The sequence below is a fragment of the Podarcis melisellensis genome, assembly GCF_964234715.1.
Source record: "Podarcis melisellensis genome assembly, chromosome: 8".
Taxonomy (NCBI): Eukaryota; Metazoa; Chordata; class Lepidosauria; order Squamata; family Lacertidae; genus Podarcis; species Podarcis melisellensis.
The window spans coordinates 89,813,164-89,826,784 of record NC_138540.1 but is presented as its reverse complement, the minus strand read 5'-3'; the positions used below and the strand labels follow the sequence as shown (position 1 = coordinate 89,826,784).

Below are 13,621 nucleotides of genomic sequence, written 5' to 3'. Positions count from 1 at the left end.
CGGGGCAACGGTTGAGAATCCTTCTGTAAGTGGAAGCTTTGGCTGTGTTTTCTGAGTTGAATGCCTGTCCTTGGATTAAAGGTAAAGGTACCCCTGCCCGTACGGGCCAGTCTTGACAGACTCTGGGGTTGTGCGCCCATCTCACTCAAGAGGCCGGGGGCCAGCGCTGTCCGAAGACACTTCCGGGTCACGTGGCCAGCGTGACAAAGGTGCATCTGGCGAGCCAGAGCTGCACACGGAAACGCCGTTTACCTTCCCGCTGGTAAGCGGTCCCTATTTATCTACTTGCACCCGGGGGTGCTTTCAAACTGCTAGGTGGGCAGGCGCTGGGACCGAGCAACGGGAGCTCACCCCGCCGCGGGGATTCGAACCACCGACCTTTCAATCGGCAAGCCCTAGGCACTGAGGCTTTTACCCACAGCACCACCCACGTCCCAATGTCCTTGGATTAACCCCCCCCAAAAAAAATCCCAAAGGAAAGGTTGGAATTGGTGGCCCAAGTTGTGTTGGATGTTAGAATTCTTTGGGGGAGTACAGAATGTGATGCCTGGATTTTATTTTTTTATATATTTTATTTATATCCCGCTTTTCCTGCAAGGAGCACTCAGGGGCTTACATGGCTGTCCTCTTATGCAATTAATCCCCACAATCCTGCGAGGTTAGACTGAGAGCGTCTCTGCCCAAGGTCACCCACTGAACTTCATGGCTGGGGGGGGGGGTTGAGCCCAGGTCTCCCAGGTCCTGACCACTGTATCACGCTGACACTCAGGGAACCTGCCTTCACTTTAAAACAAGCCGGACGCTTTTTAAATGAGCGGGGGTTGGTCTAGATAGCCCCTGGGGGTCCCTTCCAGCTCCTCAATTCTACGATTCTATCTGGAGGGAGCCTCAGGTTGGTGAAGAGGCTGTTCTAATGGGCAGGAAGCCCTGCCTCTCGCTGCTCCCTCTGCAAACCGCTGTTGGGTTGTGATGATTTCACTTACGTTCACGTACTGCAAGCAAGGAAGCCCTCTTAGGCTAGCTTGGCATTTAATTTCTCCCTTTTTGGCTACTCAAAGAGCCTGATGGATCCCAGAACGGCTGCACACTCAACATCTTTCGTATCCGTTTCTCCATGCCATTCCCATTTTAATTACCGGCATACCATTTTATAGATACGGCAAGCGTAAAAATGTCGGAGACTCTGAGTAGAGGCTTCTGAAGTTGATTTGTGGTAATGGCTTCTTCGCTGCCAACTGAATTCCTGGCAAAACCTTGACTGTCGTCCCAGCTGGAGGGGAAACAGACGCGTTTGGGCAGAGTCTTCAGATGGGGCCACTTTGCCACTGCTCTCAACATCTCTAGCATGGCTAGGCAAACTAAGACCCGGGGGGCTGGATCCGGCCCAATCACCTTCTAAATCCGGCCTGCAGACGGTCCGGGAATCTGTGTGTTTTTACATGAGTAGAATGTGTCCTTTTATTTAAAATGCATCTCTGGGTTATTTGTGGGGCATAGGAATTCGTTCATTTCCCCCCAAAAAATATAGTCTGGTCCCACACAAGGTCTGTGGAACAGTGGACCGGCCCCCGGCTGAAAAAGTTTGCTGACCCCAGATCTGTAGGCTATCGGTGGTAATTTGGGGACCTTGGACAGCAGCCCGGAGGTTCAGCCATAGCTGTACCACTGGGGAACATTCGCACATGAATATTATTCATATACAGTGGTACCTCGGGTTAAGAACTTAATTCTTTCCGGAGGTCCGTTCTTAACCTGAAACTGTTCTTAACCTGAAGCACCACTTTAGCTAATGGGGCCTCCTGCTGCCACTGCGCCGTGAAGCACGATTTCTGTTCTCATCCTGAAGCAAAGTTCTTAACCCGAGGTACTATTTGCTGCGTTTGCGGAGTCTAACCTGAAGCATCTGTAACCTGAAGCGTCTGTAACCTGAGGTACCACTGTATATAATCCAGTGCCGGACTTATGTATAAGCTAAACAAGCTATAGCTTAGGGCCCCACTCTCTTGGGGGGCCCCAAAAAAAATTAAAGGGGGGAAAACTGGATGTACATTTCCAAAATATAACATGAAAAAATAAAACAAGACCTTCATACAGCAACAGCAGCAAGTGGCTTTAGATCCCTATGAGGTCCATAAATTACCATACAGCACATATTCAACACAAAAAACAGTGACAATTTGTTCTTGGCAAAGGACAGCTGGACATACAAAGGGCCCCATTACCTTCAGTAGTTTAGGGCCTCATCAAACCTCAATCCGGCTTTCCCCCCAGAACCAGCATACAAGGCAGTCTGCAAAAATAAAAAAATACAGATAATACAAGGCTAGAAATAAATGAGGATGGTTCTAAGGTAGATCAGTTTCCTGAAGAATGAAACAATTTATTTTTTAAAAAAGTATATTAAATGCAGACAGTTAAACCCACAAGCCCCAGTACAACAGCCCAGTATAAAGTGAGAAGTGAAGGTCACGTTGGAGCGCACCAGAACACTGGGTGTGCATCCTTACAACAGATCCTTGTAAAATGCAATGTGCAAATGTTAATTGGTTAGAGCACATGAAAACAAATCAGGGTAATAGAAGGCTGTGTGTTAAATGTAAATTACAATACAAGTACAATGAGAAGAATTGTAAGTCTTTTATTTAGAAATTCAATGCGGCCTAGGACCTACTTACCTACAGGACTGCCTCTCCTGGTCTGCCCCGTGGAGGACCTTAAGGTCCACAAATGACAACATTTTGGAGGTTGCAAGGTGGTTAGACTGGTCTCCACTAGGACCAGGGCCTTTTCAGCACTGGCCCCGACTTGGTGGAACACTCTGTCCCAAGAGACTAGGGCCCTGCGGGACTTGACATCTTTCCACAGGGCCTGCAAGACAGAGCTGTTCCATCTGGCCTTTGGTTTGGACTCAGTCTGACCCTTACGTTTCCCTGCCCTTACAGTTTTGATCCATGGGCTACTTTTAAAATGAGGCTGTATTTTAAATTGCATTTTAACCTGTATTTTAAATTGGTGGGTTTCCCCCCTATTATGATTTTACTGTTATTTTATAGGTGTTAGCCACCCTGAGCCTGGCTCTGACCGGGGAGGGCGGGGTATAAATAAAAATTATTGTTATTGTTATTGTTGTTATTATTATTATTATTGAACGATTGTAAAGGTAAAGGGACCCCTGACCATTAGGTCCAGTCGTGACCAACTCTGGGGTTGCGGCACTCATCTTGCTTTATTGGCCGAGGGAACCGGCCTACAGCTTCCGGGTCATGTGGCCAGCAGGACTAAGCCGCTTCCGGCGAGCAAGAGCAGCGCACAGAAATGTTGTTTACCTTCCTGCCAGAGTGGTACCTATTTATCTACTTGCACTTTGATGTGCTTTCAAACTGCTAGGTTGGCAGGAGCAGGGACTGAGCAACGGGAGCTCACCCCCTCGCGGGGATTCGAACCGCCGACCTTCTGATCGGCAAGTCCTAGCCTCTGTGGTTTAACCCACAGCGCCCCCCGCGTCCCTAATGAATGATTGTATAATAATGCAAATTCTTGTTTTGTAGGTGTGTGTTTCCTCCCTCTTTCTTTTTTGTCTTAATCTTTTCTTTTTTTACCTTTATGTATGTATATATATTTGTATTTTAATTCAATAAAGATGGTTTTTTTAAAAAGAAGAAAAAAGAAACCCCCAGCCCCGTGAGGTTGGCCACTGTGGGAGGTTGCCTGAGCTTGCAGCGTGAAGAACTGGAAGTCTTTTATTTAGAAATCCAATGAACGGTTGTATAATAATGCAAATTCTTGTTTCGTAGGTGTGTGGTCCCCCCCTTTCTTTTCTTGTCTTAATCTTTTCTCTTTGTTATCTTTATGTATGTACAGTGGTACCTCGGGTTAAGAACTTAATTCGTTCTTAACCTGAAACTGTACTTAACCTGAAGCACCACTTTAGCTAATGGGGCCTCCTGCTGCCGCCGTGCCACCGGAGCACGATTTCTGTTCTCATCCTGAAGCAAAGTTCTTAACCTGAAGCACTATTTCTGGGTTAGTGGAGTCTGTAATCTGAAGCATCTGTAACCCGAGATACCACTGTATATATATATATTTGTATTTTAATTCAATAAAGATGATTAAAAACAAAACAAAAGAAACCAGCCCTGGGAGGTTGGCCACCGTGGGAGGTTGCCTGAGCTTGCAGCGGTGCAGGGATCCGACCCCGGGACTTTCCCATTTCCCCCTCCCCCCCCGCCAAGGAGGCGGGCCGAGCATCCCTCCGTCTGGTGCTGATGCTGCGAGAGGGAGGCGGCGCCTGAGCTTTGCTGCTGCCTCCATTCCGCTCTGCGCGCGTCTGCATCCCCGTCTCCATCCCCGTCGCCCCAGAGGCAGGAGGGCGCGCAGCAGAGGCCCCCTCGGAGGGGACGCCAGCCTCCCACAAGGTAGGTGATGGGGGGCTGGGGGGGGACCCCCATCCTTCCCTCCATCCCTCCCCATCGCGGAGGGAGAGGCAGGCAGGCAGCCATCTCGAGGCGGGTGGGAGATCTCGGGCCCGGCCCCTCCATCCAGACCTTCAAAGATGCCAACCCCGCACCTGCGCCACCAAGTCCAGATGCTCCCCATCTCCATCCTTGCCCCCCCAAAATACAAGCTCCGTCCCCCATCCTGTTCTCCATAGACCCCCCAACGCATCCCTGTATCCTTCCCAGCCACGCACACCTGAACCCCCCATCTCTAATCTGCCCAACCCTCCTCCCTTTCCGGTATTTCCCATCGGGCCCCATCTCCATTCCCAGTTGCACCTGGCAGTGGATCGCATCCATCGCTGTGGGCCCCATCCTGACACCCCACCCTCCATATTCCAGCACTCTGCCCTTCTTCAACAACACACCTATTTGTGGCTCCAGAATCACACCCGTTTCCATCACCTGGGGTAGAGGGCACACCCTATTATTATTATTATTATTATTATTATTATTATTATTATTACTATTCGACGGGCACCTGCAACTGACATATTGCCATATCCCCCAGAATGCCTCTGGTCTGCCCTCTTCCTCGCTCACACCCATCACCCACTCATTGTAAACAGCACCTTCCAGTGGGGTCCCCACCCAAAGCACCCCATTTCCCTCCTGTATTTGCCACCCTCCCCCCCCCCCAGCGGCTTTCTTTCCCGCCTCCTGCCATCCCTTTTCCTTCCAGATATTTGCTTGCCTAAGAACAACACGGCCATTTCCCTTCTGTCCCCACCCCCTAGAACTGCCTGTCAAGGCGGGCGAACCATCCCTGAATATCTTTGACAGCCTCCGAAGGCCGCAGGTTCAATGGGATGGAGAAATAAAAGGCAGCGTTCCTACCTTAATCCCTTGCATGCTTACTCAGAAGTAGGCTCCACTGTCTGCAGCAGGGCTTACTCCCTAGTAAGTGTGTTGCACAATCAATTATACAACCATGCTGCTGCTAAACACTGACCTAAAACATTCTCAAGGTGTTATTTTATTTTTTGTAAAAAGAGAAACAGTTCCTTTGAGCTTAGTTGTATATTTTGCTTTGGCATGGGACCGGGTCTCTTGCGTAGTAAATGAAGAAAACCAGGCCAGCAGGGTGTGGGGAAGTGTTGTGTAATGGTTAGAGTTTCAGACTAGGAACTGGGAGGCCTGGGTTTGAATTCTCATTAGGCCACGAAGGCTGATTCTTGGGCAGGGTACTGTCTGTCAGCCTATCCTACCTCACAGGGGGGTTGTGTGAGGATAAAATGGGGAGGGGAAGGACCATGTATGTAGGTACTGTGAGCTCCTTGGAAAGGTATATAGGTAATCATTAAACCAAACAAATAAATAAATGTGGAAGGGGAGTTGATTGAGAATCACCAGTACACAAACATGTCTCTGTTTTAATCTGTGAAACCCAGGAAGATACCTAAGGCACATGCAGCCAAACCTCCTCTATAAACCCTTTGGGATTTTTAAAATAAAAAAAATCCTTGGCAAATAAAGGGTTTCCTGGATGGATGCTCCTCATATGTGGACATTTTTTGCAGAGTCTGCACAGCATCCTTGGCATCTAAATGCCACCCCATAACCTCCCCCCCCCCCCGCCGGCCCACACAAATTTAATCAGGACTTACCCTTTCTGGGGAATACTTAATAACTTAAAACAAAACCTGTTGCCAAAGAAGCATCTGCGATATCTGAACGATCTGTTTACAATATCAAGCCCCCATCTGGATGCGCTGAAAAATGATTGACGTTGTTTCCTACGCCGTCCATTGATTCTTCCCGACAGCTCTTTGTGCTCAGAAAGGAAGACTTGCTCATATTTCTACCTCTGAATATGCATTCAAACACACAGAGTTGTGGTTTTTTTTAATGTTCTAAAGGAGGCTTGGGAATAGCAGTTTTGCAAGAGAGCAGTCAATTTTAGGGATTTCAGAGTGCCCATTGGACACTCCATGTGGAACCAGAGATCATGGTATCTCCTGAAAGCTGTGCTTTAAAAGGATGTGATATTACGTTTATATATCCTAGTCAGTATTTGGGGACGCAGTTTTATATCTCAGGTTCAGAGCTGCCAAATCAAGCAGCCCCTTAAACTGAAAATTTGGCCAGTCTTAGGCTGTGTGCACGCTATAACTTTAAAGCACATTCAAATAACCTCCTTTCCCTCAAAGAATTCTGGGCACTGTAGTTCGTTAAGGCTTGCTAGGAGCTTTAACTACAGTGCCCAGAATTCTTTGAGGCAAATCACGTGCTCTGGATGTGTTTTAAAAGTGCTTGGACTGTAAACCTGCAGGAAGGCCGATTTTGCTTCTAAATTGTGACTAAGCACCTTAAACAGATTTTGAGCACATCATCGTTATCCTGATTAACACCAATGTGCTTTTTGAAGGAAGAGGAACATGAATTTTACAAAATCCTCAGTTGTTAAAAAGACAAGAGCCTGCTTAGAGACTGATTTTTTTTAAAAAAAATATTTATTGAAAAATAAAAAGTACAAAAGTACAAGTGCACAGTGTAAGATAAGACAGAAAAAAGAAGAAAAAAGAAGAAATAGTACCCATGGAATCAAACATAACAGAAAAAATATATTGTGTACAGTACATAAAAGGGGGGGTTGTTATTGTAGTTAACCAGACCTTAATCTAATATGGTATTTATAAAAATCAATTCCAAATATCATTAAATTTGTCCATGGGAAGTCTGCGTTTGTACACAACTTGCTCACGTGTAGCAGGTTTTCGGCTCCCTTTAATGACTGGATTGAAGATGTGATTAGAGCCTCGATATGACCGTCATAGTAATGGGTTGAGTCATCCAACACAGTGTTCCAAAGCGTACAATGAATTTCAGCAGAACTGTCCGCTCTATTGTGGCACAAACTTTTGCGGGCTAAACCCCACCGTGCATCTGATGCACACAGCCTGTGAAAGCTTATGCCACAAAAGACTTGAAGCTGTTGTGGGACTTTTTATGGTTCCAGATCAAAATAGGGTTTGCGGTGCTGTTTTGCTGCGACAGCGCAGGGGTTATGGGGCAGGCCTCTCTCCTGTTCCTTATCATCTCAAATCTGGAATGGCTCACAGGTCCTATCTGTCGCTGCACTGCTAAATAAATGGTATGCCCTGTGGAGGACCTTATGGTCCACAAATGACAACACTTTGGAGGTCCTGAGCCTCAAGGAGATTAGATTGGTCTCAACTAGGGCCAGGGCCTTTTCAGCACTGGCCCCAACTTGGTGGAACGCTCTTGTCACAAGAGACCAGGGCCTTGTGGGACTTGACATCTTTCCTCAGAGCCTGCAAGACAGAGCTGTTCCGCCTGGCCTTTGGTTTGGACTCAGTCTGACCCTTCTGCTGCCCTCCCCTTATGGTCTTTATTTATTGGCTACTTTAAAATGAGGCTGCATTTTAAATTGCATTTTAACCTGTATTTTAAATTGGTTTGTTCCCCCTATTATGTTTTTACTGTAATTTTACTACTGTTAGCTGCCCTAAGCCCAGCTCTGGCCGGGGAGGGCGGGGTATAAATAAAATTTATAATAATAATAATAATAATAATAATAATAATAATAATAATAATAATAAAATAAAATAAATAAATACTTGCACCCAGTGCTCCCCCCAAAAAATATATATTTAGGGGGTACTCTCATTTTCCTACTCATATTGAAATACTGCCCCTCAATGAGGCCAAACGTAGATTCACAAAATGCTTAGGGGTATGTGTACCCCCGCGTACCCCCAGTAAAAAAAGCAATGCTCTCACCCTTTCCTGAAGGTGTCTGCCTGGTAATGCTTTTCATAGAATAATTGTGGAGGTGGAGAGGACCCCAAAGGTCATCCATTCCAACCCCTGCAATGCAGGAGTCTTTTACCCAGTGTGGGATTCAAACCCACAACCCCGTGCTCTATGATCTAAAGGTCAAGTGTGCACAGCGTGAAGATCATGAGGTTGGCCTAAGATAGGTCCGTATATCTGGAAGTCTCACATTCTGCTGTTCAGCTCCATTCCTGTTCTCCCCTGTTTCTCCTCTTTAACAGAGAGAAAAGTCTTCCAGGAGCCATGACCAAAGACGACTCGACGGACCTCCCTTCGGAGGAGAACCACCAGCCGCTGGAATTCCAGAGCCCTGTCTTGGAGCGGAGGAAGAAAGCGATGGTCCACCCTTCCGCCCCAGCCCCACTCCCCAAAGATTATGGTGAGTCCCTTCCTTGAAGTCCATCATTTGCCTTGAATTCCATCGTTCCAAAGCTGGAAAGATGCACAAAGTCTGTGCATATTCTGATAAGGCAGGAGGTGGGCGGTCAACGGGTCACAAATTATGTTTGTGGTTGCATGGGATCAGGGCCGGATTGAGGTTTGATGCGGCCCTCAGCTCCTGAAGGTAATGGGGCCCTTGATATGTCCAGCTGTCCTGTGTCCACAACAAATCGTCACTGTTTTTTGTGTTGAATATATGCTAGATGGTCATTGATGGCCCTCATAGGGATCTCAAGTCATTGGCACATCGCAAAGGATGTATTTTATCAAAGTAATTGTTGAACTGAAATACAATTAAGAAGAGGTATACTAATAGTGAAATACAATTAAGAAGAACTATATTAATAGTGGAATCATTATTAAGCTCTAACTTGAAATGATTTTTGATTCATAACAAAAGAATGCAAACACATCTGCATTTGGCAAGAACAAAAGTTCCCTTAGAAACACAGTTTACAAAGACTCATCATCTAGTCTCTAGAAACTTGCTAGAACATGAAATAACAAGAGGTGTAAATATATGATGCAAACTACTAATAGTGATAAATAGCAGAATGTCGGCACCCTATATATAGAAAGGAGCAAAGCAGGGATATTTTAGGGAGCAGGCGAGCAGGCAGGGCCCAGGACTTACATCACAGGAGCCGACACAACACCAAACACGGTTGCTGGATGTAGGTTTTATTTTATTTGGTTTTTATCTTATATTTTGGAAATGTACATCCAGGGGTTTTTTTCCTTTACATTTTTGGGGGCCCCCAAGTGAGTGGGGCCCTAGGCTAGAGCTTGTTGAGCTTGTACGTAAATCGGGCTCTGCGTGGGATGCTTCAAAGCAATTTCTTCCGCTGTGCTCAGGGCTGCAGGTGCTTTGCATGTAGAAGAAACAAGGTTGTTGGGGGGTTAGCACCCTAATGAAGGGCAGCTGCTTTGCATGCAGAAAGCCTCAGGCTGACTCTCGGGCATCTCCATCAAGTAATATCAGGTGGGGGGGGTAAGGAAGACCCCTCTCTGCCCGAAACTCCGAAAAGCCACAGCCAGGGAGAGGAGGCAGTACTAAAGCAGATGATAGTCAAATAGTCTGACCCGATAAAAAGCAGCTGCATATGTTTCGTCCCAAGAAATGCACAGTTTTGCAACCTGTGTAGATGAAGTAGATTTGCATCTGTTGCCTAAGTTTGCATGGTTTATTGTTTTCCTGTGCAAGGATAATGGAGCAGTGCAGGACACCATCTCCCATGGGGAGAAAACAGCAAAGACCTGGTGAAGAGAGCACAGCAGAGGTTATATTTTCTGAGAATCTTCCGGAAAAATAATCTCTCAAAGGACCTGTTGATGGCATTTCACCATTGTGCTGTGGAGAGTGTATTAACTTATGGTCTCTGTGTGTGGTTTGGGAGCTGCACGGCCAGGGGAAAAACAATGCTGTCCAGGGTTGTAAAGACTGCAGAGAGAATAATTGGGTGCACTCTTCCCACCTTGGATCAAATGTACACTTCCAGGTGCCACAAGAACATGGTGCTGCTTCCAGGTGCTGCAGAGATAGCGCAGGATAGTGCGCACCCCAGAAATTATCTCTTTCAGCTTCTGCCTTCTGGAAGAAGGTCCAGGGTTATAAAGACCAGGACTAGCCGCCTGAGAAACAGTTTCTACACTAATGCAATTCTGGTTCTAAACGCAGCATAAGGGGTCTCTGTAGTACAGTGTATTTTAAAATGGGGTTTCAGGGTTTTAGGGGTTTTTGAATGTTTTATGTAGTTTTTATGTAGTTTTATGTAGTTTTTCAGTTTCATTGTTCTGCAAGGGACAATGACAATAAAGATAGCGTAATCGTAATCCATCTCTTGAAACGCTTTTCCGTCTTTGGAAAGATCGTTACATTCCTTTAAACAAGGGATGGCTAACTTGTGCCCCCGTCCCCTGCCCAAATGTAGCGGCAGGTGACCCACCTCCTAATAATAATAATAATAATAATAATAATAATAATAATAATAATGTCTGACAATTGGCCATGTTGGATGGAGCTGATGGGAGTTCACAGATATCCCATCTGTTATGTACTGAGTTGAATAGGATCCAAAATGCAGCAGTCTGATTGGTCCTAGAACAATAGGACCCAGAATGCAGCAGTCTGATTGGTCCACAGGAGCCACCCAATCCAGCTCCAGGTGGAAGTGAATCCACAGCCTGATTGGCCTACAGGAGAATTCCAGAACTAGCCAATCACGTAGGGCCCATTGTGTAAATAATGTATATAAAGCAGACATTCTGGGGGAACTTCCATTCCTCCTCACCACTATGAGCTGAATAAAGAGCATGAAATCCGCTCTCGACTCCGAGTACATTTCACCATCCATCCTTTTTAATCCCTCTCTTTTAATCTGCAAGGGTTAAAAATTGCTTTTAAAAAAAAGAAAGAAATGAAAGCAGTGATTATGGAGGCGTGAATTTTTCCTTCCCCTCATCCTATCATATAAATAATAAATCGCAATAATCTTCATGGATAGAATAACCAGAAATACAAACCTGCTTCCTCCCAGAGACCAGGCCTCTTTTTTCGTGATAAGGAAAGTGAGGGACAGCACTCACTTCAATGCAACGTCGTATTAACCTCCTTGCCAACAAATCAAAAATGAATGTTCACGAAATGGCCAACGGCGTCTAATCTCTCTGAAAATAAATCAGGGTGAATGCTGATTGAACGGGTCGTCTGGAAGGGCTCCAAGACACTGTGCCGCAACCTGTTGAGATTTGGGGGGGGGGGGAGATTTATCAGGATATTATTTTTAGCCACCCTTGTCAAGTTTGAAAGTGCAGGGCCCTAGACTGTTGTTTACAATTTTTGTTTGCTTATCTGCTAAAAGGAAACGGAGGGCAAAACAAAGCAGGAGAGAACAAAGAGTGTTCTTATGGTGTAAGTCCTGCTCGCCTGCTCCCCCAGATATCCCTGCTTTGCTCCTTTCTATATATAGGGTGCCCAACATGGACTGGTTGCATGGAAACATGTGCAAAGGGCTTGAGATACCTATTCAGTCCATAGATTACCATCTAGCATCTATTCAACACAAAAAATAGCGGCAATTTGTTGTGGACAAAGGACAGCTGGACATATCAAGGGCCCCATTACCTGGACATATCAAGGGCCCCATTACCCCATTAGCTGAGGGCCACATCAAACCTCAATCCGGCCCTATCCCCCACAAATTAAAAACAATAATCTGTTGTTCCTGTAGGGAGGTCGGGGTCTAAGCTGTGCAAATGAGCTGTTTGTCCTGATTCTAGATGAGAGGGTGGCCCCCCAAGTGGTTTCCTGGAACGCTGGACCCTAAAACCAGCCCTGGCGTGTTAGCAAAGAACATCATGGCACATGTTTGGGGTGTGTGTGTGTGTGGCGGGTTCTGAGGCCGAACCCCGGTGAGAAGCAAATAATTCAAGTATTTGGGGACGGCCAGATACAAATACGCAGCGGTTGTGGGGTGCGCAGTTTGGCCTGGTCCCTCTGATGCCTGCCGGACCTCAGCTCAAAACAGGCTTTTTTGTATTCTGTTTTTGGCGCTGCCTGTGGAGAAAAGCCATAAAAACGAGCGAGTTGAGGAGGTCTGGGGCGAGGGAGAGGAGAAGGGGAATTGGAAGGCCAGAGCACGATCGAGGGCTCCTTCAGTCCAGCAGAGGCTGAGAAAGGGACAAGGGAGCAGTTGTGGAGGCTTTTTGGAGGTTGCCCTGGAGACGGCAAGGGCCATTGTGGGTTTCCTCTTGACTGCAAGGGAAGAGAACAAGAGGCGCTTCAAATGTGACACAGAGGCAGGTCCAGCGCCGGATTTACGTACAGGATAAGCTAAACAAGCTATAGGCCCCACTCTCTTGGCCCCCCCCCAAATTAAAGGAAAATTAAAGGAAAATGTACATTTCCAAAATATAAGATAAAAAACAAATAAAATAAAACCTACGTACAGCAACAGTGTTTTGTGTTGTGTCGGCTCCTAAGATGTAATAATAATAATAATAATAATAATAATAATAATAGTTATTATTATTATTAGTAGTATTTATTTGTACCCCACCCATCTGGCTGGGTTTCCCCAGCCATTCTGGGCAGCTTCCAACAAAGATTAAAAATACAATGAAATGTCACACATTAAAAACTTCCCTAAACAGGGCTGCCTTCAAATGTCTTCTAAAAGTCTGATAGTTGTTTTTCTCTTTGACATCTGGTGGGAGGGCGTTCCACAGGGCGGGTGCCACCACCAAGAAGGCCCTCTGCCTGGTTCCCTATAGCTTGGCTTCTCGCAGGGAGGGAACCGCCAGAAGGCCCTCGGAGCTGGACCTCAGTGTCCGGGCAGAACGATGGAGGTGGAGACGCTCCTTCAGGGATACTGGGCCTTTGAGGCTGTTTAGGGATTTAAAGGTCAGCATCAACACTTTGAATTGTGCTCGAAAATGTAGTGGGAGCTAATGTAGGTCTTTCAAGACTGGTATTATGTGGTCTCGGCGGCCGCTCCCAGTCTAGCTGACGTATTCTGGATTAGTTGTAGTTTTTGGGTCACCTCCAAAGGTAGCCCCACGTAGAGCGCATTGCAGTAGTCCAAGCGGGAGATAACTATAGCATGCACCACTCTGTAAGTCATGGGCCCTGCCTGCTCGCCTGCTCCCTAAAATATCACTGCTTTGCTCCTTTCTATATCTAGGGTGCCTACATTCTGCATGAACTGGTTGCAGGGCAACATGTGCAAATGGCTTGAGATACCTATGAGGTCCATAAATGACCATCTAGCATCTATTCAACATAAAAAATAGCAACAATTTGTTGTGGACAACGGACAGCTGGACGTATAAAGGGCCTCATCAGTAGCTTAGGGCCTCATCAAACCTAAATCCGGCCCTGGGCAGGT

At 46.3% G+C, this 13,621-nt stretch overlaps 1 protein-coding gene across 1 annotated transcript in view; it reads left to right on the top strand.

Annotated features, from left to right (window-relative positions):
- Positions 1 to 4,272: 4,272 nt before the first annotated feature.
- Positions 4,273 to 13,621, top strand: part of CLIP3 (CAP-Gly domain containing linker protein 3) — a 37,284-nt gene continuing 27,935 nt past the window's right edge. The window contains exons 1-2 of the mRNA XM_081922170.1: positions 4,273 to 4,415; positions 8,516 to 8,673. Coding sequence (XP_081778296.1) covers positions 8,538 to 8,673 — 136 coding nt within the window. The 5' untranslated portion in view covers positions 4,273 to 4,415; positions 8,516 to 8,537. The remainder of the gene's footprint in view (positions 4,416 to 8,515; positions 8,674 to 13,621) is intronic.